Source organism: Acinonyx jubatus, chromosome F2 (genome assembly GCF_027475565.1).
Source record: "Acinonyx jubatus isolate Ajub_Pintada_27869175 chromosome F2, VMU_Ajub_asm_v1.0, whole genome shotgun sequence".
NCBI lineage: Eukaryota > Metazoa > Chordata > Mammalia > Carnivora > Felidae > Acinonyx > Acinonyx jubatus.
The window spans coordinates 7,093,581-7,118,283 of NC_069394.1; the positions used below are offsets into that span (position 1 = coordinate 7,093,581).

The following is a 24,703-nucleotide window of genomic DNA, read 5'->3' on the forward strand; positions in this document are numbered from 1 at the left end:
GTTTTTTTGGAAGAGTTAGTCAAGAATTGGTATTAATTATTTTTTAAATGTTTGGTAGAATTCACCAGTAAAGCCATCTGGACCTGGGCTTTTTTTAGTGAGTATTTTTTATTTACCAATTCATCTCTTCACCACTCTGTTCACATTTTCTATTTCTTCTTGAGTCGGTTTTGGCAGTCTCTGTCCCTCTAAGAATCTTCCCATTTAAACCACGTTACCTAATTTACGGACATACGATTGGTTCATAGTATTTCCTTACAATCCTTTCGATTTCTATAAAGTCAGTAGAGGGTCTCCCTTTTCATTCCTGAATTTAGTCATTTGAATCTTCTCCCATTTATTTTAGTCAGTGTAGCTAAAGTTAAATTTTGTTGGTCTTTTCAAAAAACCAACTTTCAGTTTGTTGATTTTCTGTATTGCTTTTCTATTCTCTTTTTGATAATTTCCATTCTAATATGTATTACCAGCAGACATCTAAGAACGTGTTCCCTTGACAAGAGCAGAAACTACATTCTTCTTAAATCACATGGAACATTCTCCAGGACAGATCAATCTATATTATTTTCAACATTCTGCTTAATTTAGATTTAATTTGTTTTCACACAGTCTTCACATGGAAGGTTAAGTAACTGATTTGAGAATTACCTTCATTTTTAATATACGTATTTATAGCTGTAAGTTTGCCTCTAAGTGCCGCTTTAGCTGCATCCCATAAATTTGGGTATGTTATATCTTCATTTTCATTCATCTCAAAACATTTTCTAATTCCCCCTGTGATTTGTTTGGCTCATCCGTTACTAAGAAGTCTGCTAACTTCCACATACTTGTGAATTCCCCAAGTTTTTTTCTATCATTAATTTCTAATCTCATTTCATTATAGCCAGAGAACATCCTTTGCATAATTTCAATCCTTTAAAATTTACTGAGGCTTGTTTTATGGACTAGCTTATGATCTGTCCTGGAGGATGTTCCATGTGACTTAAGAGATATGTAGTTTCTGCTCTTGTCAAGAGAACATGTTCTACAGATGTCTACTCAGTCTAGTCGGCTTATGATGCCGTTTCAGTCCTTTATTTCCTTACTTATCTTCTACCCGGTTGTTGTATCCATTATTTAAAAAGGGTACTGAAGTCTCCAACTATCATTGTTAAGCAGTTCATAATTATTTAAGGACACTGTATTAGTTTCCCATCGTCACTGTAATAAATTACCACAAATTTAGTGCCTTGAAACAACAATGTGAACATTCTCTTACATTTCTAAAAGTTAGAATTCTAAGATGAAAGCATGTCTTTTAGAGGCTCCAATTAAGAGTTCCTTCCCATGTCCTTCCCATCTTCTTGAGGCTGCCAACATTCCAATGGCTTGTGGCCACATCACTACAATCACTGCTTTCACTGTCACACTGCCTTCTGTCTGACTCCGTCTCCTCCTCCACATCCCTCTTATAAGGACCAGTGCTTGCTGATTATATTGGGTCCACCCAGATGATCCATGATAATACATCTCAAGATCTTTAACCTAATAATATTTGCCAAGTTCCTTTTGCCACATACGCTAGTATTCACAACTTCCGGGGCTCAGGATGCAGACCTATCTGGGGAACGCTGTTCAGCCCACGACGAACGTTAACTGAAACCGCTGATTCAAATTAGACACAAATCGTCGAAGCAAGTCCTAGTTTGTTCCATGTCGCTGAGCTCATCAGGGTCGACATAAACCAAGTACTTTTTAGCTCTTCTTTTGAATATATCAACATGTGTTCCTTAGGCATTCAGTTTAATTACTACATCAGTCATGTTTAGTTTCTTTTGTCTGTATTTTCTAAATATTTTATGGAATTATTTCAAGCGATCATGCTGAATATGTAGGATTGAAGTAAAACTCTGTAAATAAGATACACCTTTCATATAGCATAGCAAAAAAGAACACAGGTTTTGAGTCAAAACGGAGCTTGGTTCCAATCTTGCCCTTCTACCTTTCTTAGGCCAAGTTTCATTATCAAATGGGAGTGCCAGTATCTGTCTGTGTAAGCCTGTGGCACAGATTAAGGAAAGTGATGCCTGAAAAAATAAGGAAAATAGATGGGAAGCAGTGACTAAAGAGGAGCTCAATAAACATGGTCTACAAACAGGTAAAAAGTAGAAGTGCAGAGGGAAGGAAAAAGCAGCTGTCAAATCAGTCGATTAACTGCCTGGTCGTTGTGACACGTGAACCAAATGACCTCTGACAAATACCCTGACAGGTACTCTGAACATTACCCGGATGACAACTTCAATATGACCATCAGCTCTGTGAGGCCCCTACACCCTAATCCGCGGTAACTGGGAAGCAGATGGACAAAGTCCAAAGCACTCAGTCACAAGCCAGCCATGCGACATCAGGCCAGTCACAACTTCCACGAAAGCCTGTTTTCTCCCCTGTGAAGTGGAATATATTTCTCTTATCTCAGAGGCATGTACCAAGTACTGAGAAAAGTATGGTCTGTAAATTGGCTGGCATTTAACAAGAACTCAACAAGTAACAGCGCATCATTATTAACAATTATGTGACACTGACAAGTTCTTTCATATCTCCAGAGCCCCTGATGAATCATTCGAGAGAACATCCTAAACACATGAAAATCCCTAAAACCAGAACCGAAGATATACTCGGGACCTGGTAAATATCAGTTTTCTGCAGTCCTCCTTAATCGCTCTGTGGTAGAAAAAGCAATGGCTCCCCCAAGACCCCCACATCCTCATCTCCAGAACCTGTAAATGTTTAAGTTGCATGGAGAAGGAAAACTACAAGTTGCAGACAGAACTAAGGTTGTTAATCGGCTAATCTTAAAATGGGAAGATTCTCCTGGATTATCCAGGTAACTCCAGGCAATTACAAAGAGTCTCACAAACGGAGGAGAAAAGCAAGAGAGGCCTGCAGGAGAGGCCTATGGGAGAGGTAACGTGGAAGTTGCTGGCTTCAGAGACGGAGGAAGGGGCCAGGCGCCCAGGGCTGTGCGCAGCCTCCTGCAGCCAGAAAAGTTAGGGAACAATTTCTCTCCCTGAATCTCCAGAAAGGGACTTAGTGTCCCAGACACGTGACTCTGGCCCAGTGAGAACCGTTACAGACTTCTGCCCTCTAGAACCCCAAGATAATAAAGCCACTAAATTCACGGCTATGTGTTACAGCAGCCGTAGAACACGGATATACTCTCTCTTCCGGTTTTTCAGTTTTATTGTAAATAAGTCACAAACAACATCTGAATCTGAAAACTAAAAAAGGAAAGAAAATTATTTTTGTTTTCTCTACACAGACGAGCCTCATCTTAAACGTCCTAAGAAAATCACTTCTTTCTGAACTGTATCCATGAGAGATGGGAACAGTGCTTGATTCTTGGCCCTTGCCATAAAGAACTTAAGATACCAAACAATATAAACTGACTCATTACTGTTTTGGAACAATGGTGTTAAATAACACAATTAAGATATGAGCCACTGCATAGAAGTACCTGGTGTTAAAAGCAGCAGCCAACTCCAGAGAAGCCTTTATGACTCCAACCTAAGCAAGACACGGTGCATATTCCCCTTGGGCATACTGGCTTCCAGCACGCCGTATGTTAAATTTCAAGGCAAAGTTTATGGTTTGAAACCTATTCTGCATATTGTGATTTTTGTTCAAGCGGAAGAAATACTGCTTCTTTGACTTCTAGGTGATAACCGTAGAGGCCAATATTTGCTCCAAACAAGAAGCCCAAATCAAGGTACTTAGAAAAGTTTATTATTGATATTTTTCAAACAGACGGCAAAACTATTTTGGGAAAGGGTTACTCAAGTAGGAAGTGACAACTGTAAAATGAAATTAAGTGAACTATGAGACTGTGAACTGGCACCTGACGCTCCCTTAATTCCTAGTATGGTCTGCAGGCAAAGGAGCTGAAAAACCAAGTGTCAGTGACACACGCAAATCTCTGGAGGACACCAAGGACCCTCACCGTCTTCCCAAACACTGAAACGTCACCACCAGGGAGAAAGAACTGTGGTCCAGTGCACTCGTCTGGGCCAGCCCCCTGGGTCCAAGCACTAGGAAGTGACCCCTCCGGGGCAAGCAGACAAGAGACCAAAAGTATCCTCCGACGAGGGGACCTTACCAGGCTTTTCTCCTGGAACTTACTTTTGGCCCATTTTTACCACGTGGCTATTGCAAGAAGAAAGCCCAAACAGTTCTACCCTTTTTGGATGAGGTCACAGCCACCCGTTCGAGGGACCAAACAAGAACTAGGGTCCAACCTAAGGGGAGGGCAGCAGGAGGCAGACAAGGAGTCCGCTCCGCCCCTAAGCCCTAGAGGAGAGGCGGTGGGGCCGTCTGTTGCAGTCTCCGTGCCAAGAGTAAAAGTCTACGTTTGCCCAGGATGGTGTCTGCGCCCTCCGCATACATCCCCAGGGAACCCTCTGAGGCAGGGCTCAGGATTCACCTTCCGGATGGACTGCGAGGCAGCAACACTAACCAATACTTTTGCAAAGAAAGAAGCAATTACGACAGGCATTTGCTGGTGAGAATTGAAAGGCACAACGCATTTCACTTACGTTAAACTCTACTGGGAAAGTGTGAGCCAACTCAACAGTCGTCTGGAAGACTTGTGGTGGGCAAGATTTGCCGGGAGGAAGCAGTAGGCCTTGTGCGCAGACAAGCCCGCAAGAGCCTGGCTGTGCCACCACACTCCCTAAGCTCCCTGAACCAAACTGTGATCAGCTCAGAGTTGAAGAAGCTTACAGAGATCCCGTTTTGCTTAAGCATCACGAGCGGTGACAAACTTTAAGATTCCTATTTGAAAAGAAATGCATCACACATGCGCACACAAAAAGCTTTTAAAACACACAGTTTCAAGTATAATTTACACTGATGGACTCACACCCTTTATGAAGTAAGAAAAGGAAACAACAAAGGGATTCTTCTCCTTTGCCCAAGACTCCAGTGCTGAAAGGGCCACAAGGGTCCCTTTGTCCTTTTCTCTTTTGATTCTGCGCTCTCCCCAGGGGATCTCCTCCACCAACGCTTCAAATACATGGTCATGCACTCTTAGTCAGATGTCTAGGAATACTACATACAATTCTCAACTCACAGAACTCAAACGCTTTTAAACCTGTGTCGTTCAACATCCTAAATGATCTTTCTAAAACACGTAGCTGACCGTGTCCTTCTCCAGCATTATATCCGTCCAATCATGCTCCAAATTTAAAATACATTCTTACTCCTCACCTGTCTACTGGCCCTGCACATTCTAGTCCCTGCCTATCCTGCTCCCCCGCTTGTCAATACATTCCTGCTTTTACTTTATACTCCAGACCAAGAGAAGCTGCTTTCACGTGTATTATTCATCCAACCAACACTGAGCGCCTACTGTGTGTTAGGCACTATTCTGACTATTCTCAGCACTAGAGATCCAGCAGCCTGGAGTCTCCATTCTGCAGTCTTGAGGTGTGTCACTAAATCCGCACGGGGCGCCTGGGTGGCTCAGTTGGTTAAACGTCCGACCTCGGCTCAGGTCATGATCTCTCAGTCTGTGAGTTTGAGCCCCGCGTCCGGCTCTGTGCTGACAGCACAGAGCCTGGAGCCTGCTTCAGATTCTGTGTCCTCCTTGCTCTCTACCCCTCCCCTGCTCGCAGTCTCTTTGTCTCTCTCTCAAAAATAAAAAAAAATTGCAAAAACAAAACAAAACACAACTGAATCCTCACAAGAAGCCTAGCCTGGCAGGTGGGCAGTATGGTGCCTGCTCTGACAAACTAAGGAACTGAGTTTGGAGAGGTAAAGGTCTGCGCCCAACTTCATTAATTCTTAAATGACAGAGTCTGAGTCTCAGACCCAAGGCCGGTGCCCACACTGCCAGGGTGCACACGCCTGCCACGATGGCCCGAGAAGTAGCAGGTCTCTCAAAATCAGTCGCTGGGAACTCAAATAAGATGAGAACACTCTTTCTCCATGTTCCTTCCACAAGGCACCCCGAGGTCATGAATCCATTGCCCTAACGCAGAGAAGAATCTGAGACCAACCGACTCTTCACTCTGCAAACACTAGCGAGAAGCTATATCTCCCAGGCACCGCGCTGGGCACCAGAGCAGGAATCGAACATAGCGAGTCACGTCTCCTGCCTGAAGGAAGCTGGACTCTCGTGGGAGAAAGAACTTCCAACGGGTCGTTGGCCTCTGGAGCATGATACACGCAAGCAGGGCTGCAAAGAGGGGGGAGGGGCGTGGAGCGGGCGCGGGGACGCGCTGGGGGGGCGGGCACGGGCCCAATGGCGCTCCCGCCGGCAGCGAGTCCACGTCTGCGCAGACGCCACGGTGGCGGGCGACGAGACGGACTCCCGTCGCAGGCCCGTCACCCTCTGCCGCCCGGGACGTGTCTCCCGCCGCACCAGGAGTCACAGCCGGTCCGTCGCCCTCCCCGGTGGGCTCCCCACCCCTAGGTGGTGCCACAGGCCCCCGCGCTGGTCTTTGCCGCGGCAGCGCTCGCCGCCGGCCGTCCCCCTGTGTTCCCCGCGTGGCCGCGTCCGCCCCGGGCAAGAAGCGAACACCCTTCCGGCCCCGCGGGAAAGGCCGTGGAGACACCCACGGCCCGCCGGTCCCTCCCGGGGCCCCCGCGAGCCGGACAGGGGCCTCCCCCAGGGGTAAACCCGGAGGTCTCATCAGCAGAAGGTGCTGCTCGCGGGCCGTCTCGCCCGGCCCGGACGCTCTGTGCCGCTCGGACCCCTTTCCTGGAAGTAACACGGGGCTCTGACGGAGAGTTCACACACAGCCTGCTACGTGGACGCTTCCACAAGTACACGGCCTGAGCTGGGCTCCACGAACGACGGACACGTGCACGCCGGCCGGAAGAACTCTGGAGGAGGTGACCCACTCCGCGTGACCACAAGATGCCGGGCACGTCACACAACTCCCTCGGGATCATTCTATAGGTGGATAAACTGAGGCTCACTGAGCTTCCTACCACCAAAAGGTACACACCTCTTCGCCATTTATGAGCAAGACCCTGGCAGGGTCGAGAAGGAAACAAAACAAGGTATAATAATACAGAATACAGTCAATTCACCATTAAACACATGACTTTTAGTTTTTCAGTCGCCGTGTTCTTCCAAGTCATTGTGGACCTAGGGCAGGGGGTTTGGTGTCCTATCCGTTCTGAACTGATGGTAAACTACACGATGGGCAGACAGTCCTTGCTTCACGTGTCTCTGCGTATGTGAGAGACGCACAGACATGGCGCTGTAGCTTCCTCACGAAGGTTCTTTCCATACTTAAAAACAACAAAACAGGGGCTCTTGGGTGGCTTAGTCCTTGAAGTGTTGGACTCTTGATTGATTTCAGGTCAGATCATGATCCCAGGGCTGTGAGTTCGAGTCCCGTGTCAGGCTCTGCGCTTCTGCACTGGCAGCATGAAGCTTGCTTGGGATTCTCTCTCTCTCTCTCTCTCTCTCAAAATAAATAAACATTCAAAACAAAAAAACAACACAACAAAAAGCAGTAAAACTCATTAACCAAATCAAAATCTTGTGAGGCACCTCAGGACCTGGCAGAGAAAAGCCAAGTGTGGGCAGGAGACTTGCTCAGTACCCCCTTCACCACCGGACCAGGACTTTCCACAGAACCATGAGCTGTTCTGGGACACAGAACTTTAATACCACCTTTTTGGATTCTAGAGAAAGGACTGAGCACCACTTCATGCTTTTCTGATAAAACAATCAGACAGCCAGCCAACACAACCACCACTCACAAACACAACAACCACTCACCAACACACTGACAACTGACTTTCAAATTTGGAGAATTTAAAAAAAAAAAATGTAAGCAATAACTAAAAGTCTGATTTCTTTTAGAGTCATCAGGGACACTTTAAATTGACTTGATTTGCATCTTTATGCTTACACCGCTGCTGTTTGCAATACCCTGGTGCCTGGGTTTTCTCCGTGTCCCACACTACCTGGATCATCGTCACTGTGCATCGACAACAGGTGGTCCTTCCTAATGACATACTTTTCTCCGAGACTGGGTTCACTCCCTGATAAAATCCATTCATCACTGCTATAACCAAATCTTTTTTTGAATAAATCAGAGAAATAATTACATAGAGAAAATTGTGAAGAAATAAACCTATTCTCAGACAATAAAAGGAGTATTTTTTGAGATTTTTCACCCAATTGATCAGTGCTAAAGTTCTGCCTTTCAGCTAAAGACTACACAGAACAGAGTTATGCTAGACCAGAGCAGGGGCCCTATGTAATGCCTGCACGTTACAGCTATGCCTTGAGATAGGACTTTATTAAGAAAAAGGTAGCCATGAGGGCACCTCGGTGGGTCAGTTGGTTAAGTGTCCGACTCTGGTTCAGGTCGTGATCTCGCGGTTCGTAAGTTCGAGCCCATGTCGGGCTCTGTCTGACAGCTCGGAGCCTAGAGTCTGCTTCTGATTCTGTGTCTCCCTGTCTCTGGCCCTGTCTCTCTCTCTCTCTCTCTCACTCTCAAAAATAAGCATTAAAAAAAAGTTTAAAAAAAGAAAAAAAGGTAGCCATGTTATCATGACAACATAAACACCCTCAGGAGTTTTATGAAATTATTTTTTCTTATTATTACTTTGCATATTGTGCACATCGGGTGTTTAAAAGACTCAGATCTTGCAAATGAGGACCTCAACAAATCGGTAAGCCATAAGAAATCTGTATCTAAAAGATCCACGTAAGAGGAATGAGTGGTCTAACAATTATCATTAACTCACTCATCCAAAGAGTTTTGACAGCGCCCTTATGGTGGGCGGTATCGCAAAAGAGAGATACGGCCTGGTTCCTGCTCTCCAGTAGCTGGGAACGAGGAAGGACAGGCAGACTAACGCCCACGGCCGAAGCCAGCACACTACGCGTATCACAAAATAGCGTTGCGAGGACACAATCGTAATCATTCGTGTCCATGCTGTCTCTGGCTGCTTTTCTGCTGCAACAGCAAGTTGAGTGGAATGTACAGCCCACGGAACATTCGCTTCCGTCCACTTGCAGTCAGTCTACAGGCCTACTCCGAGTCTCATGCGAAGACAATGGCGATACACCTGCAGACACATCATCAACCACTCTGTCCAGTGAAAGGGCCCAGCAGCAATGATACACCAGTAGTCCACTCCAGATTTTGATGTTTAAAGACCATTCCACACCATAAGAAACTAGGCACCTTGGAAGAAATGGCTAATTTTAGAGCTGCGGCACGGCAAGTACAAGGTGTGCCTGGAACAAAATGCTGTTAAGGGATTTAAAAAAATATTCAAAAGACATATGGGATGCTCCTTTCAATGAGACCCAGGAGCCAGGGTAAAGGGCTTCCCAATGGCCAAATCTGGGACAATTTAATTGCCAATTTATATAACGATTAGCAAAGGATTATGACCAGTTGAATCAAAGAAGAATCCCTGAAATTATACAGACAGATGACTGAGGGAGGGAGAGGAGGAAGAAGGAAAGAAAAAAATGAACATGTTCCCTCAGGTAGAATGTCAACCAATCAATGTAGATGGAATGACTGAATTAGAAAATCGCCACTTTAGGGGCACCTGGGTGGCTCAGTCAGCTAAGTGTCCGACTCTTAATTTCAGCTCAGGTCACGACCTCACAGTTCACAGGTTCAAGCCCCGCATCAGGCTCTGTGGTGAAAGCATGGAGCCTGCTTGGGATTCTCTCCCCCTCTGTGCCCATCCAATGTTCATGCGTGCGTGCGCGCTGTCTCTCTCAAAATAAATAAAATTTAAAAAAAAAAGAAAATCTCCATCTTACAACTAGCATAGTAATAATTCAGATTAACAAATGTTAATGGATGCTAAAATCTGTGAGAAAGAGTTTACAATGAGGAACGGAGTATTTACAAGTGTCTCCTCGCAAAAAATACTAATTTCCTTACCAAAGGAAAATAATTATCTTTGCAGTGGAGACAGCTGGCAGGACCTTAACCAAGTAATCAAACCTATATCGTCGGTCACAGGACAATGTGACCCCGACACCGTGTGCCTCCCAATAGGAGGCGCCAAGCAGGACACACCATCGCCTCAGGGGGATTCCTGCGGAAGCGGAAGCACGTGAACCGGATATTAAGGAAATGGACAACCCAGACGGACAACCCACAGAAACCTGGTCTCTGTGGTAATCAAACACGCACGGCATAAAAGGTAAAGGAAGACGCAGGTGCTCTTCCAAAGTGAGAGACTAAAAGACACTAAACAGCTGAATGCACTCTCGGGTCTTGAACTGGATCCTCTCCAAGACCAAATGGGAAGCACGGCAAGAGTGGCGCACGGACTGCAGACGAGACAGTCGTATGAAACAACGATCGACTTCCTAAATGTGATCACTCGCCTCCAGAACTGCAGTTATGTAAGAGAAAAACCACGCTAAGGTGGATTTTTAGGGGCAAGGGGAGATAAGGTGGGCACCTTACTCCCCAACGAGCCAGGAACATACGTAAATACACGGGGACGATGGGAAAGCAGATGTGGGAAAGCGTTAACAACTGGGGAATCCAGACAAACGGGCATACGGGACGCCTTAGCACTATATTTTCAACTCTTTTATTTTAAAACTGTTTCCAAATAAAAGTTTTCAATGCCTAGAATAAGAAATAAAGGTCTTAACAACGGGAGGGGGAGAGAAGAGAGATAAGCAAATAACCACAAAGCGCCAAAAGGAATACTAGGTGCGACGGAAACATAGGGGAGCCTGGAGCTAAGAATTACGTGCGGAGATTGGAAAGGGTCTGTGTCGCTGACCGAGTCCCTTTCCCACCTGTGATGGGTTCGGTGTCCAGCCAAGCCCTCTTCGAAGAGGACTCGCCCTGGCCCCATGATGAGCTGAAGTCATTCTGAGCCCCGAAAACCTCTCTGCATTCTCCTACCGAACACACTCTTGGAACCATTCCCTCTACGTGTTTATCTCCCTCCCCGGACTGCAGACTGCTTGACAAATGACGAAGACTGAAGACGGTGATGGTGGTGGTGGCGGTGGTGGTGGTGATGATGATGATGATGATGATGGCGGGAGCAGCTGTTTACCCCATGCTTAGTACCTACCAGGCATGACACTATACATCTCATCACACAAAGACTCCAAGCAGGCTTCCTTTTTTTCAACAACCATTTTATAGTCATGGAAACTGAGGCTGAGCAGGGTTCATGAATCCAAGGTCACAACACAAAGAAGCGGCTCAAACCTGTGTGACTGAGAACTGTCCTCAGCCTCTCCTTGTTACCAAACAGTCTGAACCTCGTCCCAGCATTTTCAGTCAGCAGCAGGCACGCGCTGGTTAGGCAAATGGGAGGTGAAAGGGACCTCTCTCAGTACTCGGCTCTGTTTACAGTATGCCGAGCACATCCAAACTCAAGGCCAGGAGCAGAGGAGGCACGAGGTGGGAGGAGAAAGCCGGCCCTATAAAAACGGCCAGCAGATACTCTACTGCACTGGTAGATAACCGAGAACTGATGTAGGAAAGTCAGATATAAAAGATACGACATGAGGATGAGAAACATAAATGTGTAGTGATCTCATATTAGATGTGACAAATATGCCCTGTATGTTAAAAACTCAGAATGAAAGTAAATACCTATAAAATCATTGTCTTTCCACCTTAGTGACCTATGAGGCAGGCATTACTGCCAGTGTAGACACAGAAGTAACTGGCCCAGAACACACAGTTCAATTTAACAGGTCAGGTACTTAACAAATATTAGTTGAATAAACGAACAAAATGAAAGAAACCTCAGGATACGTTTCTGAAGTCCTGTGGCCTCTTTCCAGTATTCCGCTCTGCTAAAATTACTAAATTTGTAATCGTGTCTTTGTCCAAAATTCCTCCCAGGTTTTGTACCTGGACCTGGTCAGCCCCTTACCCAGGAAGAAGCAGATGTTTCCACACCAGCTGACAAAGCTTTGGTTACTACGGTTTGCTTCCTCACACAAATGGAAGATTTTGACTCATCGGCTCCAATGCAAATAACAGGACTATAATTTCCCCCACAGAACAAACAAATTTATGGCCAACAGCCATAAATCAGACTATCCTAACACCTTGAATAAAGTTTTCAATTCAACGCTTTGGAGATAATTTTTCTGTAGGGCATAGTGAGCCCTCTCCCGTGACCTTGCACGAGCTCTGAATCCCTGTAACCTGTGTCTGTTCACCTGCACAGCGAGCACAGAGCAACCTGCCAGAGGTCGCCAGGGTTAACCAGGTAACGTGTGAAAAAGGACCCGGCAGCAGCCCCTGGCACACCCGAAGCACTCGGGAGGTGCCCACGGAACGGCAGTCATGGTTCTCGGCGAATACTGAGGACAGCCACAGAGTGCGCTTCTTAAAATCAGAACTGTGAAAGGCTGATGCCGATGCAGGGGTATCGAAAGCAACGCCGGCCTGCGGACCATCAAGCCGGGTTCCAAGTAGCTACCGGCGGGACCAGGGGTAACCAGCTGTGCGCAGCGCCATCTAGTGGAGCCGGAGCAGAGCACAAGTGCCGACCGAGGGACAGGGACGCCCGTGCAAACTGCCCCTGCTCCCCTCCGTTGGGATGTCCAGGAGAGCTGGAAACAACAGCGACCCCCGCCCCTGTAACACGTGCATCAGAAAGGGCGCTCTCACTTCCGCATGCTCTTTATCATACCACGAAGAACATCAGTGATGCGCCACGAACACTACTTCTAAAGTCCTTAAAATAGCCGCAGGGGCTGATGGGCAAAAAAAATATGGAAATGTCCAGCTGCCCAATCCAGGGTAAAAGATCTTGTGCTGGTGGAGAGGAGCTGCTGAGGGTCCAGCTACGTTTTAATGTGGGCAGTCACAAAGCCGTTTAGGGAGGCTTCATTTGCTCATTGACGCTTCTGGTGCCACAGAACCTTGAACAGCACCATAAAAATCAGAGTGCTAACTTTGCACAGGGTTATCACTAAATAAGCTTCCTAAGAATGAGTCTATTTTTTCTAGATTTTAAAACTACACTCATTCTAATAACAAAAAAATCACCCCGAGAATTTAAACTAGACGGTTATTACACGTTTTACATCTGAAAAGTGACCCCGCATGCACACGTGGTCTCAGGCTATTGCATAAAACTAGCAGGCAACATTTATTAAGCACCTGCTATGTGTTAGACACTGTACTTAATCTCATGTCTAGAACAGCCCTACAAAGGAGGTATAGGTGCTCCCATTTTACAGACAGGAAACTGAGGCTCCTTCTATAGCAGCTCCTCCCTTGTTAAGTAACACCCTTTCCCCTATAAATGCCATCCACCACACCTGCCATGCCGCCACGGGTCACAAAGTGTCTGCCCCGTTTTGTCAGGCCACTGTGTGTCCCTCTGGACAGCATGCACTCTGCCGTCCTCACAGACCACTGGCCCAATACCGAGCACTTAATTTTCAGAGCTGCATGACAGAGAATTTCCATGGAAGTCAAAGATGAAAATGCACCTCTACCTGGTGCTCCCAGGTAAAGTGTCTAGTGTCCTGGAGGTAGGCAGGTAAGGATTTAAATCTCGGTTTACCACTTAGCTGTCTGACCTTAGGCAAATTATTTGTCCTGCAATGCCCTCACTTCTCTCACCTGTAAAATAAAGTAAACCGATTTACTCTTTTAACACTGTTAGAAAAATTAAATGAAATAATGGACATAAAGCTTCTAACCCAGAAAAAACCTCTTGATAAATGGTAACTATTACTATTAGCAATCGCAAGGCGAGGTTATTCAAACATCCTCCCCACCCCCATCCCACCTCCATCCCACCTCCATCCCACCTCCATCCCACCTCCATCCCACCTCCATCCCAGAGCCAAAACAATTGTTGGTGGAATATGTTCTTTTACGTTCTTGGCACTCTTTTTCCCTCGCTTTTTGAGCCTGTTTTTAGAAAATGGAGAATTTCTACACATACCACAAACTGACTAAAAATTTCTGCTATCATACTTTCAACCAATTGTACCTACGATACAGAATTAAAATACAAAGAGCTCCGTGCCTCTGAGAGGTTCCTTAAAGACCCACAGAGCTTTCTCAAGAATCTGATTTAGGGGCACCTGGCTGGTCCGGTTGGTTAAGCATCTGACTCTTGATTTCCGTTCAGGTCATGATCTCATGGTTCGTGAGTTCGAGCCCCACATTGGGCTCTGCACTGACAGTGCGAGCCTGCTTGGGATTCTCTCGCTCTCAAAATAAATAAATAAACTTAAAAAAATAACAACGAAATTTGACTTAGTCACTTTCTACAGTGAAAGTTTTCCTATTTTCTCTTTGATCACTGGGGCACACAACTAAAACTCCTTGCCTTCAATGCCCACTAAAGGCTGAAAAGTGCTGCTGGAGAACACAGGAAGAAAGTGAACAGCCTTTGCGGTAAAGCATACTTTAGGGGACCATTACTTAAAATCTACCATCGCCAAAGGAAAATCCCTAACTGGCTTCTACTACAATAAAACTTTTATTTAAAAACAATGTCGACTTCTGTCCTTTTATCTCTTTTCATAAAGTAGCCTATCAAAACCCCACAGACTAGATTTAAAATTGCAGCCCGACTATTCAAAATTGTGCACCTTCACTGGGCAAGCTACTTCACATTTCTGAGACTCAGACACGCCATCTGAAAAAAACAAAAGAGGCAGGCAGGGCATAAAACCACCTACCTTGCGAGATCTTTGTGGGGACTGGAGATAATGCACAGGAAGCACCTGGCACGGAGGCCCTCAGTTTGGCAGCCTGCATCATAATCATCATCCCCAATGCTAAGGAACACTTCTATTTTTTGGTAAAAAATGTAAACCACTTTATCCTCATTCGGTGGGAAGATGACGACCAGCTAAAGGGTCCTGTGATGCCAGAGCGGCTGCCGACGCCCGATCCATCCGAAGTCCCAGCCGCTCTCTGCACGTGGGTGTCTGCCCGCCCGCTGCTAATGTGGACCACCTCCTTCAGGTAAGAGGGCGGGAGTCTGCCATGGTCCCAGGGCTTCAAGTTTCCGCTTTTTAACCCGTCAGAAGAAATTTCACGCAGGAATTTAGGCAAGGAGAGCTAACTGTATTGGAGCACACTGGCTTAATCAATTGCTTAAGAAGAAGAAAAGTAAATAAACATCTGATTCAAAGCAGATCTGCTAACATCTCATTATCTCCCAGAGAAGGACCCCCTACGGTTCTACCTCACCCACGAAAGGGCACTGGGGCCTTGTGCTGGCTCCCGGCTGCATCTCACTTAGCGCCTCTTTGGTTTGTGTCCCTGGGGCCGGTCCAGACTTCATCCCTGCCCCTTTCAGCTGTCCTTTAAGGGACCCACTGCTCAACACTTTCTCCCACCTCCAGGAATATTAAAACACAACGCTGAAACAACGCGGGGTAGGCGGCTGCAGGAGCCAGGTGCCGAGAGTTACAGGAGGTGCGCAGGACGGAGAGATGGAAGAGTGTCCCACAAAGACGGAGGTCGCAATGATGTGCTGTGCCGACGAGGACACCATTGGAGACGTAAGCACCGTAAGCACCGGCTGCTCTGGGACAAAATGGGCAATCTGGATCCATGGGGTGGACGGGGGGGGGGGGGGGGAAGGGATGTGGTCACAGGAGATACCCTAGAGCAGAAATTCCCAGGGTGAGGTACAAGAACAGATGCTATAGAATCTTTCAGTTCCGGCACCATTACTAACGGCCGTCCCAGCCTGCCCCTGTACCTCTGCGGGCCAGTGAGGTCCCGGAAAGAACGACACTGCTTGCACCTTCGCGCGGGCATTTGGCAAGCATGTCACCCGGAGTAAGTCATTTCAGTCGCTGGGAGTCTCAGTTTCTACAACTGAAACGTTGGGCTGCTAACGTCTACACTTCTGGGTTGTTACCAGTATTCAGATGGCAGACAAGACGGGGCACAGAGAAGAGCCTCGAAAATGTCCCTAGGCTGACTGAGTTAAACCACCTAGTCACTCAGTACTTCTGAAGGAGAGTTGAAGACATTCCCCAGTTAAAAAGGAGGGCATCTATGCACTTGAAACTCACTCTCAAATTAAGACATATGAGAGCGCTCGTTTCTCAGCAGCAGAGTCTGTTTTCTCCCCTCGCTACCTCCAGGACCCGGCACAAGGACCTGGCAGGTTCTCAGGAAACATGTCACTAACGACCAGATACCAAAACACTGTAACTCACAATTGCTGGATCGCTCCGAATCATAACACACTACAGGAAATTCAGAAATGGTTTGCCTAAAAAAACAAACGAGAACTCTGAAAAGCCTCTAACAAAAACAATTAAAAACTAAAAAACCACACCCTCCTTTGGATGAAACAGAAACTCACACACCACTTCTAAATATAAGTCTGCAATCTCCATTCTCATTTGTCTCTCTTACTCTACACGTCTGACAACATTCAAGCGAACTGCAAACAGTTTCTAAAAGGGGGGGGGGGGCCACCACAAATGACACCTCAAGCCATCAGGGTTTTGTTGAACAAAGAGAAGCATGTGGGGCTAAGTAACGATCCTCCCTTCATGTGTTTTTACCCCTCACGTACATCCTGAGTGATGCTAAGAGCACTAATATCAGAGAAATGGATGCAATATGAAAAATTACCATCTTGAAATACCAACAGAGAACTTTATCAATCCGGACACAAACAGACCACCTTCATCTTGACTCCTTTGCTCCGCTTCCTCTTGTAACCAACCACTAAATATAACTTGGCAGCGAACCAGCCACCAATCCATATATTATATCAGATAATTAAAAATACAGGGTTATGTAATCTTATTTAATGGTTACTTGGCTTGGATTGAAAGCAGTACCAGAGAGCTGGATGAAATTATAATGCATAAGACATTTCTAAAGATGTTTTTTAGTAAGAGTCAGCACATCCCCTACTAGCAAATATAATACAAAACATGGAACACTACTTTCATCTCCAATTAACCTCCCTGGCAAGAAACAGACAATGTCAATTCCTTCCAGGGGCTCGGGAAGTGGGGAGAGACATACCAAAGCCTATCTTCTTTGATTTGATTTTAACATCAAGTAAACATCACCCATTACATTTGGTAGAGAAACAACAGTGCTCAGTATTTACAGGGTAGGGGGAAGGAGAGCCAGTTAGCCTAAGAAAATAAAAGTCAGCAACTAATGCTCACCGTGACACGCAAGCCTGGAAAAGGTATAAAAGCTGACTTCCATTAGCACAGGAGCGTAGATCTTGAGGCCATCCCAGCTCAAGTTCTTACTTACAGATTATTAGAAAAAAATAATTCAGCGAGGAGGCTGATCAATGTTTACAACTACTGAATTTTTTAAAAATGGCAACATCTCATTTATAAACGGTTTCATTATCATAATGTGTTGATTACTAAAGTAATAAACTGGTCACAGGAGGGCTTTAATTCAAAGTGCCTCTTGGCCGGAGCATTAAAATCCTGTAGGATAGATAAACCTACTATACATGTTTGTTTCTTCAAACAGACCACTAGGTAAGTATTGAAAGAAACTTTTTTTATAAAAATCAAGGTAAGTCCACCAGAAAAGAGCATATTAATTACATTGATCTCTACAGGGTTTTAAGTTAGCGTGTGTTGTATTCTATCTTTGCAGGAAGGCACAAATAGCAAGAACAATGGCCTTAAGAGACAGGAGACCTGAGTTCAAATTACATCTCAGCTGCCCACAAACTTGCATAGTTGGGTTCCGCAGCCGCCTCCCAAGAAAAACGGAGATGTCAATGTCAGCCTCACAAGAGTCCAAGTGTGAGAAAGGAACTGAACGGCATCAGCATGTACCTTAAAGAGCCTTGGAAACTTCAACACGCTATGCAAACATAAGGTATCGGGTTCAGTGCTGACCGTCGTCACGGTACAAGTTGGTGCCGGAAGCCTAATTCCAGCATCGAGATTCAGAAGAAACTCTGAAAAGAAATAGTTTCTTTCAGAGGCAAACAGTCAATAAAATCGCTAAATATGAATAAAAATGCTTTTCTATAGCCAATAACAAGATGGTTATCAGATTCAAAATCAAAGTTTTCTAATAACCATTCAAATTCAGATGTAAGACACTATTTTAGAGGTGCACTTGTAATTCTGAAGTTACATAATTGAGCATAATTAATACTTTAAATGATAAGGCTTTGCATTCTGGATATCAGCTTATGATTTAAGAGGAAAACATTTTCGTCTCAAGTAATCTAAATTAACAGTAATAACAGCATCTTGAGTATCACCTTTTCCTTCCTTCACGTAACTGTTCGCTGTGAGAAATGTACTCCTTACACAAATTACTTTTTGTATGGAAAAGTAAGGTGATCGGGTTTAACATCTACAAAAATACTAAACGGGAACACTGTCCAGTATCTATTTCAAGTAACCAGAAGCCACTGACACTAGTAAAAACACAAAACACCAAAAGAATTTTGAATGTACGGTTTTAGCAACACAGTACTATGGCAACATGGCACGGAGGTAAAAAAAAAAAAATTCTGACTTTCAAAATAAGATAACTCATTACACTTGTACTTCAGCTGTTTCCTTAATTGAGCACCACATAACTTTGATTCGGCTTCTTTCTTAAGAAAAATGCACTTGACTCCACAATGCAGACTATTTCTAATGCCACTGATCTCACACAAGGTACAGAGAAATTTCTTTCACAGAAATGACAGCCCAGCAGGCAACAAAAGATACATGTAAATCATAAGGGAAGGAGTGCAAACCTAACTGCATAACTGTTCAGAAGAGCCTCGGAGTAAGCTTAAAATTCCTTTTCCCTAATTTAAGAATGTAAGCCCATTACTTTTTCACAAGCCCGTTTTACTAAAGAAATAACAAATAAGCCTGCAATTAAAATAAAATGGGAGAGCTCCGTAAACCGATTTCTCTTCCACAATTCAGACAGCATGCATGCTTACATTCTTGGAGACACGGAGTCTCCCCACTAACAACACACCCTACTCTGTCTGCAGAACCGGCTGAAACAGGCAAATGCTGGAGGCTGCTGTTCAAAAATATAGATATCGATATACAAATAGAATATGTCTGCCTCTTCTTTCACTTCCAACAATAAAAGAGCCAGGGCCAGCATTAAGATCAGCAGACCCGATTTACCTCGGAAACCACAAACTGTCACGGCACGGAGTGATTCCTGCAAAAGGTAACAGATCTGACCAGGTAATGTTTCTGCCATCACCCAGAGAAGCAGCACACCAGTAGCCCCCAAGCCCATCTTCATCTGAAACATGGGTAACAGATACAGAAGGACCCGAGGACTGCTCCCGGGAAGGAAGGCTCCATTTACCGTCCATCCCAGATCACTCAGGAAGCTCAAGGAAGAACAAGCCAGGAAATCCTGTCCTGGGTAGGCGCGCCTCCATATGCCCCTGGATCCCGGTGCCCTCTGCTTCCCAGGGCTGTTCACACCCTGGACTGGCGGAAGCAGCGCTAAAACGGCATAGGCAGCAAAGACTCCTCGTCTGGTCTTCTGAACTCCTAACCAGCCTCCAGTGAGGGTGAGCCACCCAGAGCGTCCCAAAGAGAAGACAGGCGAGCCAAGAAGGGGGCTCTTGCGTGGGCCCCTACCAACCCCTCCCCACCAAGGGCCAGCCTGCAAGCCTGGGCAGGAGCTGCCCACCTCCAGGGAGAGCAGACCACCCTGCCAGGGTGCCGATAACCTGGGCACTGGAGAAAAAACGAGACAGACAGGAGAGGAACGGGGCTCTGCCACTAAGACCGCTGGGTCCTTCTCCTCGGAAACGCTTGGGGTCTGACCCCAAACCTCCCCCAAGGTCCTCAAACTTCACTAACAATACAGGCACCTGTTCCCTTCACCTTTTGTGCATTTCATCCCCTCCAATCCTTCCATTTTGCTCCAGCTCTTTCTCCAGCTCCCCGGACAGACCAAACACACGAGGATGCCCGAGTCCCTCACAAACTCCCCTCCGATGAGATAATTCAACCCCCGCCCCACCAAAGCCCCCAGATGTTCGCCGTCCCCCGCCCACAAGTTTACCTCGGGTATCCTCGAGTCCCCAAAGATCTTCCAGTCTCGTCCGAACGCCCCAGCCTTCTGCCCCCCCGCCCCGGCCGCGTCTCCCAAAGGCACACACATCTCGCTTTCCCCCGGGTGTCCCGTATTCCCCCAGGTCCCCACCCAAACGCCGCCCCGGATTGCTACCTGGGTCCCCTCCCGCCTCCCCAGCTCTGCTTCCAGCCAGCCCCACAGGTCCGCCTCCCCAGCGCCCCCGCATTTCCACCCGATCCCGAGCCTCCCCCGTCCCCGAGCCGCCCCGGCCGCCACTCCCCCGGCCCCAACGGCCGCGGGCTACAGTTAACGGCCGGCCGACCGGCCGGCGTGCGCCCTCACCTTGGTTCACCAGCCGCAGAGCGTGCGTGAAGGAGGGGTCCAGGGAGTCCTTCTCCGCCATCAGCTCCGGCAGGTACTTCTCCTCCATGCTCGCCGGCCGCCGGGCCCGGGACGCCGACGCGCGGCGGGCGAGCAGCGGCGGCCCCGCGCCCCCCGACCCCGCCCGCGCCCCAGCGGCGCGCAACCCGGGCCAGAAGCCGCGGCCGGGGCGCGGCGCAGCCAAGCCCGGAGGTCGGCCCGGCGGCGGCACGGGGCGGGGGGTGGCCGCCGAGTGCCCCGCGCTGGCGGCCGCTGCCTCCCGGACGCGGCCCCCGCGGCCCCGCAGCGGGCCGAGCAGGAGCGGGCCGGCGCGGTCAGGCGGGCCCTCGGGCCGGGCCGGCGGCGCGCTCGGCGAGCCTGAGGCAGTCCCGGGCGAGCCCCGCCAGCCGGCGCCCGCGCCCCAGCTCAGCCGCGACCCGCACGCCGCGCGCCGCCCCGCGCTCTCCGAGCGGCCGCGCCGAGCGCCCGGCCCGCCGCCCCGCCCGCCGCGCCTGCGCCTGCGCACCGCGCCCGCGCCCCCCGCCACGCCCCGCCCCGCCCGCCGCCTCCGGGGGGGCCCGCCCCCTGCTGCGCGGCAGTCCGCGGGGAAGGGCGTCCCGGCGCCTCCCGCCCGCCGCGCGCTCTCCTCCGGCCCCGGGGGGCGCGGGGGAGCCCGGCTGTGCGGTGCCGGCGCGGCCCGACGCGGACGCCGGGAAACTGAGGCCCGGAGAGGTCGCGCGGCTCGCCCAAGGTCACCCGGCGAGCGCTCCCCGGAGGAGGGTCAGGGGCCCGGCCGGGAGAGAGGACAGGGAGGCGAGCCCGGGCTTGCCCCAGCGGGCCCTGGGGAGAGGCATCGGGGCGAGCCGCGCTGCTCTTTACGGCTCCCAGGACTTCCCTAACTTCTCTCGCGTTGCTGTCCCCTCCTGTTTGCAAGCAAATAACGCGGGCGCGCCGTCCTTCCCGGGCGCCCGGGCTCTGGGCGCCGACCCCGGGACCCTGGGTCCCGAGGTCGGTTACGTAAAAGAGCGTGCCCTTCAGGGTGTCTTTGTCAGCCCGAGTTGCCACCGGCTCATCTTTCTCTTCTCCCCTAAACCGGCTGTGCCTGGATGAGGAAGAGGGAGCCTTGCTGGAACCTGTTCCCTCCGGGGGAGAGTGCCCTGGACGCGTGGGTGCTGATGTCCTCTGTCCCTTTCCGCCCTCTTCCCCAAGGAGCCCTCCCTGGGGCCCGTTTTCAGGTTTAGTGAGCATGTGGAGTAAATGTCTCCCAGCTGGCCTAGGGCTCAGAGTCTGTCCTGCCTTTCCCCCTCCAAACCTCCACCCCCAGTCCTGGCCTCAATGTCACACATTCCCTGGACAGCTTTCCAAGACTTCCTCTGCCAAGCTGGTCAGGGCACCGTGTCCTCCACCCCCCACCCCACCCCCCTTCCCTCCCCCTCGCTGGTCAGCCCTGGCTCACAGAGAGCTGTAATTCTGTTTTCTTGAGACCATGAGCATCTCAGGGGCAGAGCTAGAGTTTTGTTTTGGGGGGAGGGTCCCCAGCACCTGGCGCCTTTGGGAGAGGTGTGGGGGCACCAGATATGTTTGCTGAAGTGACAAACCAGTGGAAAGCCACTCCTGTGGCCAGCTGTGGAGGGCAGGCGTGGAATCTTCCTCCCATGCACCTGTAGGGCCTCCGCAGCCAAAGATGCTGAGAGTGGACATTGAGCAGCACCAAGCTACTGTAGGTCCCACCCCCAGTACCACCTCCCTCAAGCTCAAGCACTCCAACCCCTTTTCCTCCCTAGACTGACTTGGCTCCCAGCTAAAGGGCCATTTCAGAATTCCCAGTAAGAACCTTCTTCATGTCTGTCTTTCGGCTAAACTCTCAAGAGGCCCTCAAATGACAGGTTAAATGTGTGGCCTCTGGGACGGGACAACCCCGATTTGCAATTATGGCTCTGCTGCTCACTAGCTGTGACCTCTCTGTGCCTCAGTCTCCTCATCTTGTAGAGATGAGAATAGACCCGATTTCATAACAGAGCCATGAAGAGTAAACTAAGCAGCTCCTAATGAAATCCCCCCAAACAGTCTTCCGCACACAGTTAAGTGCTTAGCTGGTCTTTGTCGGGGTTTTCTTTGCATGGTTCTTCTCTTGGTCTTCCAAATCTCCTTCCCCTCAGCCGTGGCTCCCTGGAGCACTCAGCAAACACCACCGTGTGTGGTCCTCACTGCAGGACACCCCATGGATTGCCCCAGCTGACTAAGCGAAGGACCTGGGGGCCCAGAGTGGGGCTTCTAGAACAGCAAAGGGAGATGGTTGCAGTCCCAGCTCCTCCCTGACTCTCCGCAAGACCTTGGCTAATTAAACCTGTGTGAGCTTCAGAGACCCCCTCTCCAAAACCTGGGTTACGCCAGCAACCCTGGAGGGCGGCTGGAAAGATCCATGGGGCAGTGTCTTCTCCTCAACATTAGAATGGAATGCACATACCTCCCGCTTAGGTTCCTGCATCACAGGACCAAGGGCGTGAGTCCCCGGCAGACAGCCACCTTTAAAGGGAGGAAGGGAGGTGAGTTCTGGGGCATGGATGAGCCCCAGGAGAGGAGAATGGGACCAGACGCTGGACACTCAGCCGCTCCCTCCCCACTTCCTCTTTTACAGTCTCCCTTCCGTTCAGACCCTCTGCCCGAATCACAGTCCAAACTTCGAGGAATCACTGCTTTCATTAAGCATTTGCCAGGTGCCAGGCACTATGTCAGTGGCTCTTTCATTCACCATTTTAAGTTTTCTCGACAACCTGTAGGGAAGACACCATTTATCACCACTTACAAATGAGGAAACCGAGGCTCAGAGCAGTTTGATACTTTGCTTCAGCCCACGGCTGTCAGTAAGGGATCCCAGACCCGTGGACCCTCATGCCTCCTCCCCCTCCCTTCCCTGTTCAGTCTGTGACACTGGGGACTGGCTCCACCCTCCTGCATCCGCAGGGTTGGCAGAGAAGTCTCGCCAGCAGCTGGGGAGGAGGGCTGTATGCCGGGAAGCTGACAGCAAAGGCACTGAATCTTCTGCTCCAGACCCTCCTCCTCTCAGAACCTTCCAAGAGGGCAGGTGCCCAGCACTGTGAGTGCCCACGTGGGGCCCTCCAGGGAGGAAGGAGATGAATGTCTCTGTGAGATGCTCAGGAAATGGTCCCCACCCACCAGCCTGGCCAAGCTGCTGGCTGTGGGGCACTTCCCCACCTTGTTGGTCTTCATGGGACGGCCATTCCTGAGGGCGCTGACCCTCGGATCCCTTTGCTGATGAGAAAATCAGATGCTGGGAAAGGTTCTGAGTATTTTGCAAGCCACTGCAGATAGCGCTCCAACTCGGGTCTTCTGACCTTCAGGCAACCACCAATACTCACGGAGCACACTCCATGTGCGGGGACTGCTCTGGGTCCAAGGGACTAGCTATGGACAAAACGGGACTTCTGCAAAGCTACTTCCGGCTGGGCACCGGGACCCTTATTCCATCCGCATACTTTGCCTCTGGCCTGGAGTGGAGGCCCTCAGCAGCAGTAAGAAGTTCTGGCTGCCCTCCCTCCTGGCACTTGTACATCAGGGATCCACCTCCCAGCCCCAGAGACAGAGGGGCACTAAAACCAACCCCACCAGAGTCACCGTCACCATGCCCTCTCAGGAGCTGCTCTGCCCGCGGTTCCACAAGGAGCCCTTCTAATTTCAGCCAATTACCACCATGGCTGGCGGTCGGGATCCCCACCTAGCTCCCACCTACCGCACCCACGCGTTGGTGCGGACAAGTACTTCCCAGTCTTTCTGACCTTAACCCCAGTAGGTCAGACATTGCCACAGCAACCGCACGTGTCAGGGCAGGTATGTTTCTGAGATAGTTGCCATGTTTGTATCAGATTGCTGCTGAGGCTACAAGCTTCCTATTCCTTAGGTTAAAGAAAGGTGAGCCCTGGGGGGGGGGGGGGAAGGGGGGGTGCGCCTGGGCAGCTCAGTTGGTGAAACCTCTGACTTCAGCTCAGGTCATGATCTCACGGTTTGTGGGTTCGAGTCCCAGGTCGGGCTCTGTGCTGGCAGCCCAGAACCTGGAGCCCGCTTCGGATTCCGTGCCTGCCCCTCCCCTGCTCATGCACATGCTCAAGCTCTGTCTCTCTGTCTCTCTCTCTTTCTCAGAAATCAGTAAACATTAAAAAAAATTTTAAAAGAAAAGTGAACCCTATTCCAGATCCCCAAGACCCTGCAGTGTCTTGGGTGGTGAAAGTGAAATCTGGACCAAGAGCCAAAAAGGCCTCACTTTGGCCCCCAGCTGTGTGATCTTCAGCCAGGTGCCCTGTGTCTCTGGGAAC

The 24,703-nt window shown here is 49.1% G+C and overlaps 1 protein-coding gene across 6 annotated transcripts in view; it reads right to left on the bottom strand.

Annotated features, from left to right (window-relative positions):
* The window catches only part of KHDRBS3 (KH RNA binding domain containing, signal transduction associated 3), a 189,004-nt gene extending 168,181 nt beyond the window's left edge, over window positions 1–20,823 (bottom strand). The window contains exon 1 of one of the 6 annotated variants that reach the window (XR_008292829.1): window positions 14,669–14,904. Coding sequence is in view for 4 of the 6 variants with exons in the window: in XM_027063846.2 (XP_026919647.2) it covers window positions 14,669–14,759 (91 nt within the window). In the remaining 2 variants the exon portion in view is untranslated. Of the gene's footprint in view, window positions 1–14,668; window positions 14,978–19,289; window positions 19,312–20,354 lie in introns of those variants that run through there. The other 5 variants (XR_008292828.1, XM_027063848.2, XM_053208658.1 and 2 more) reach the window with 5 other exon arrangements.
* Window positions 20,824–24,703: the final 3,880 nt, after the last annotated feature.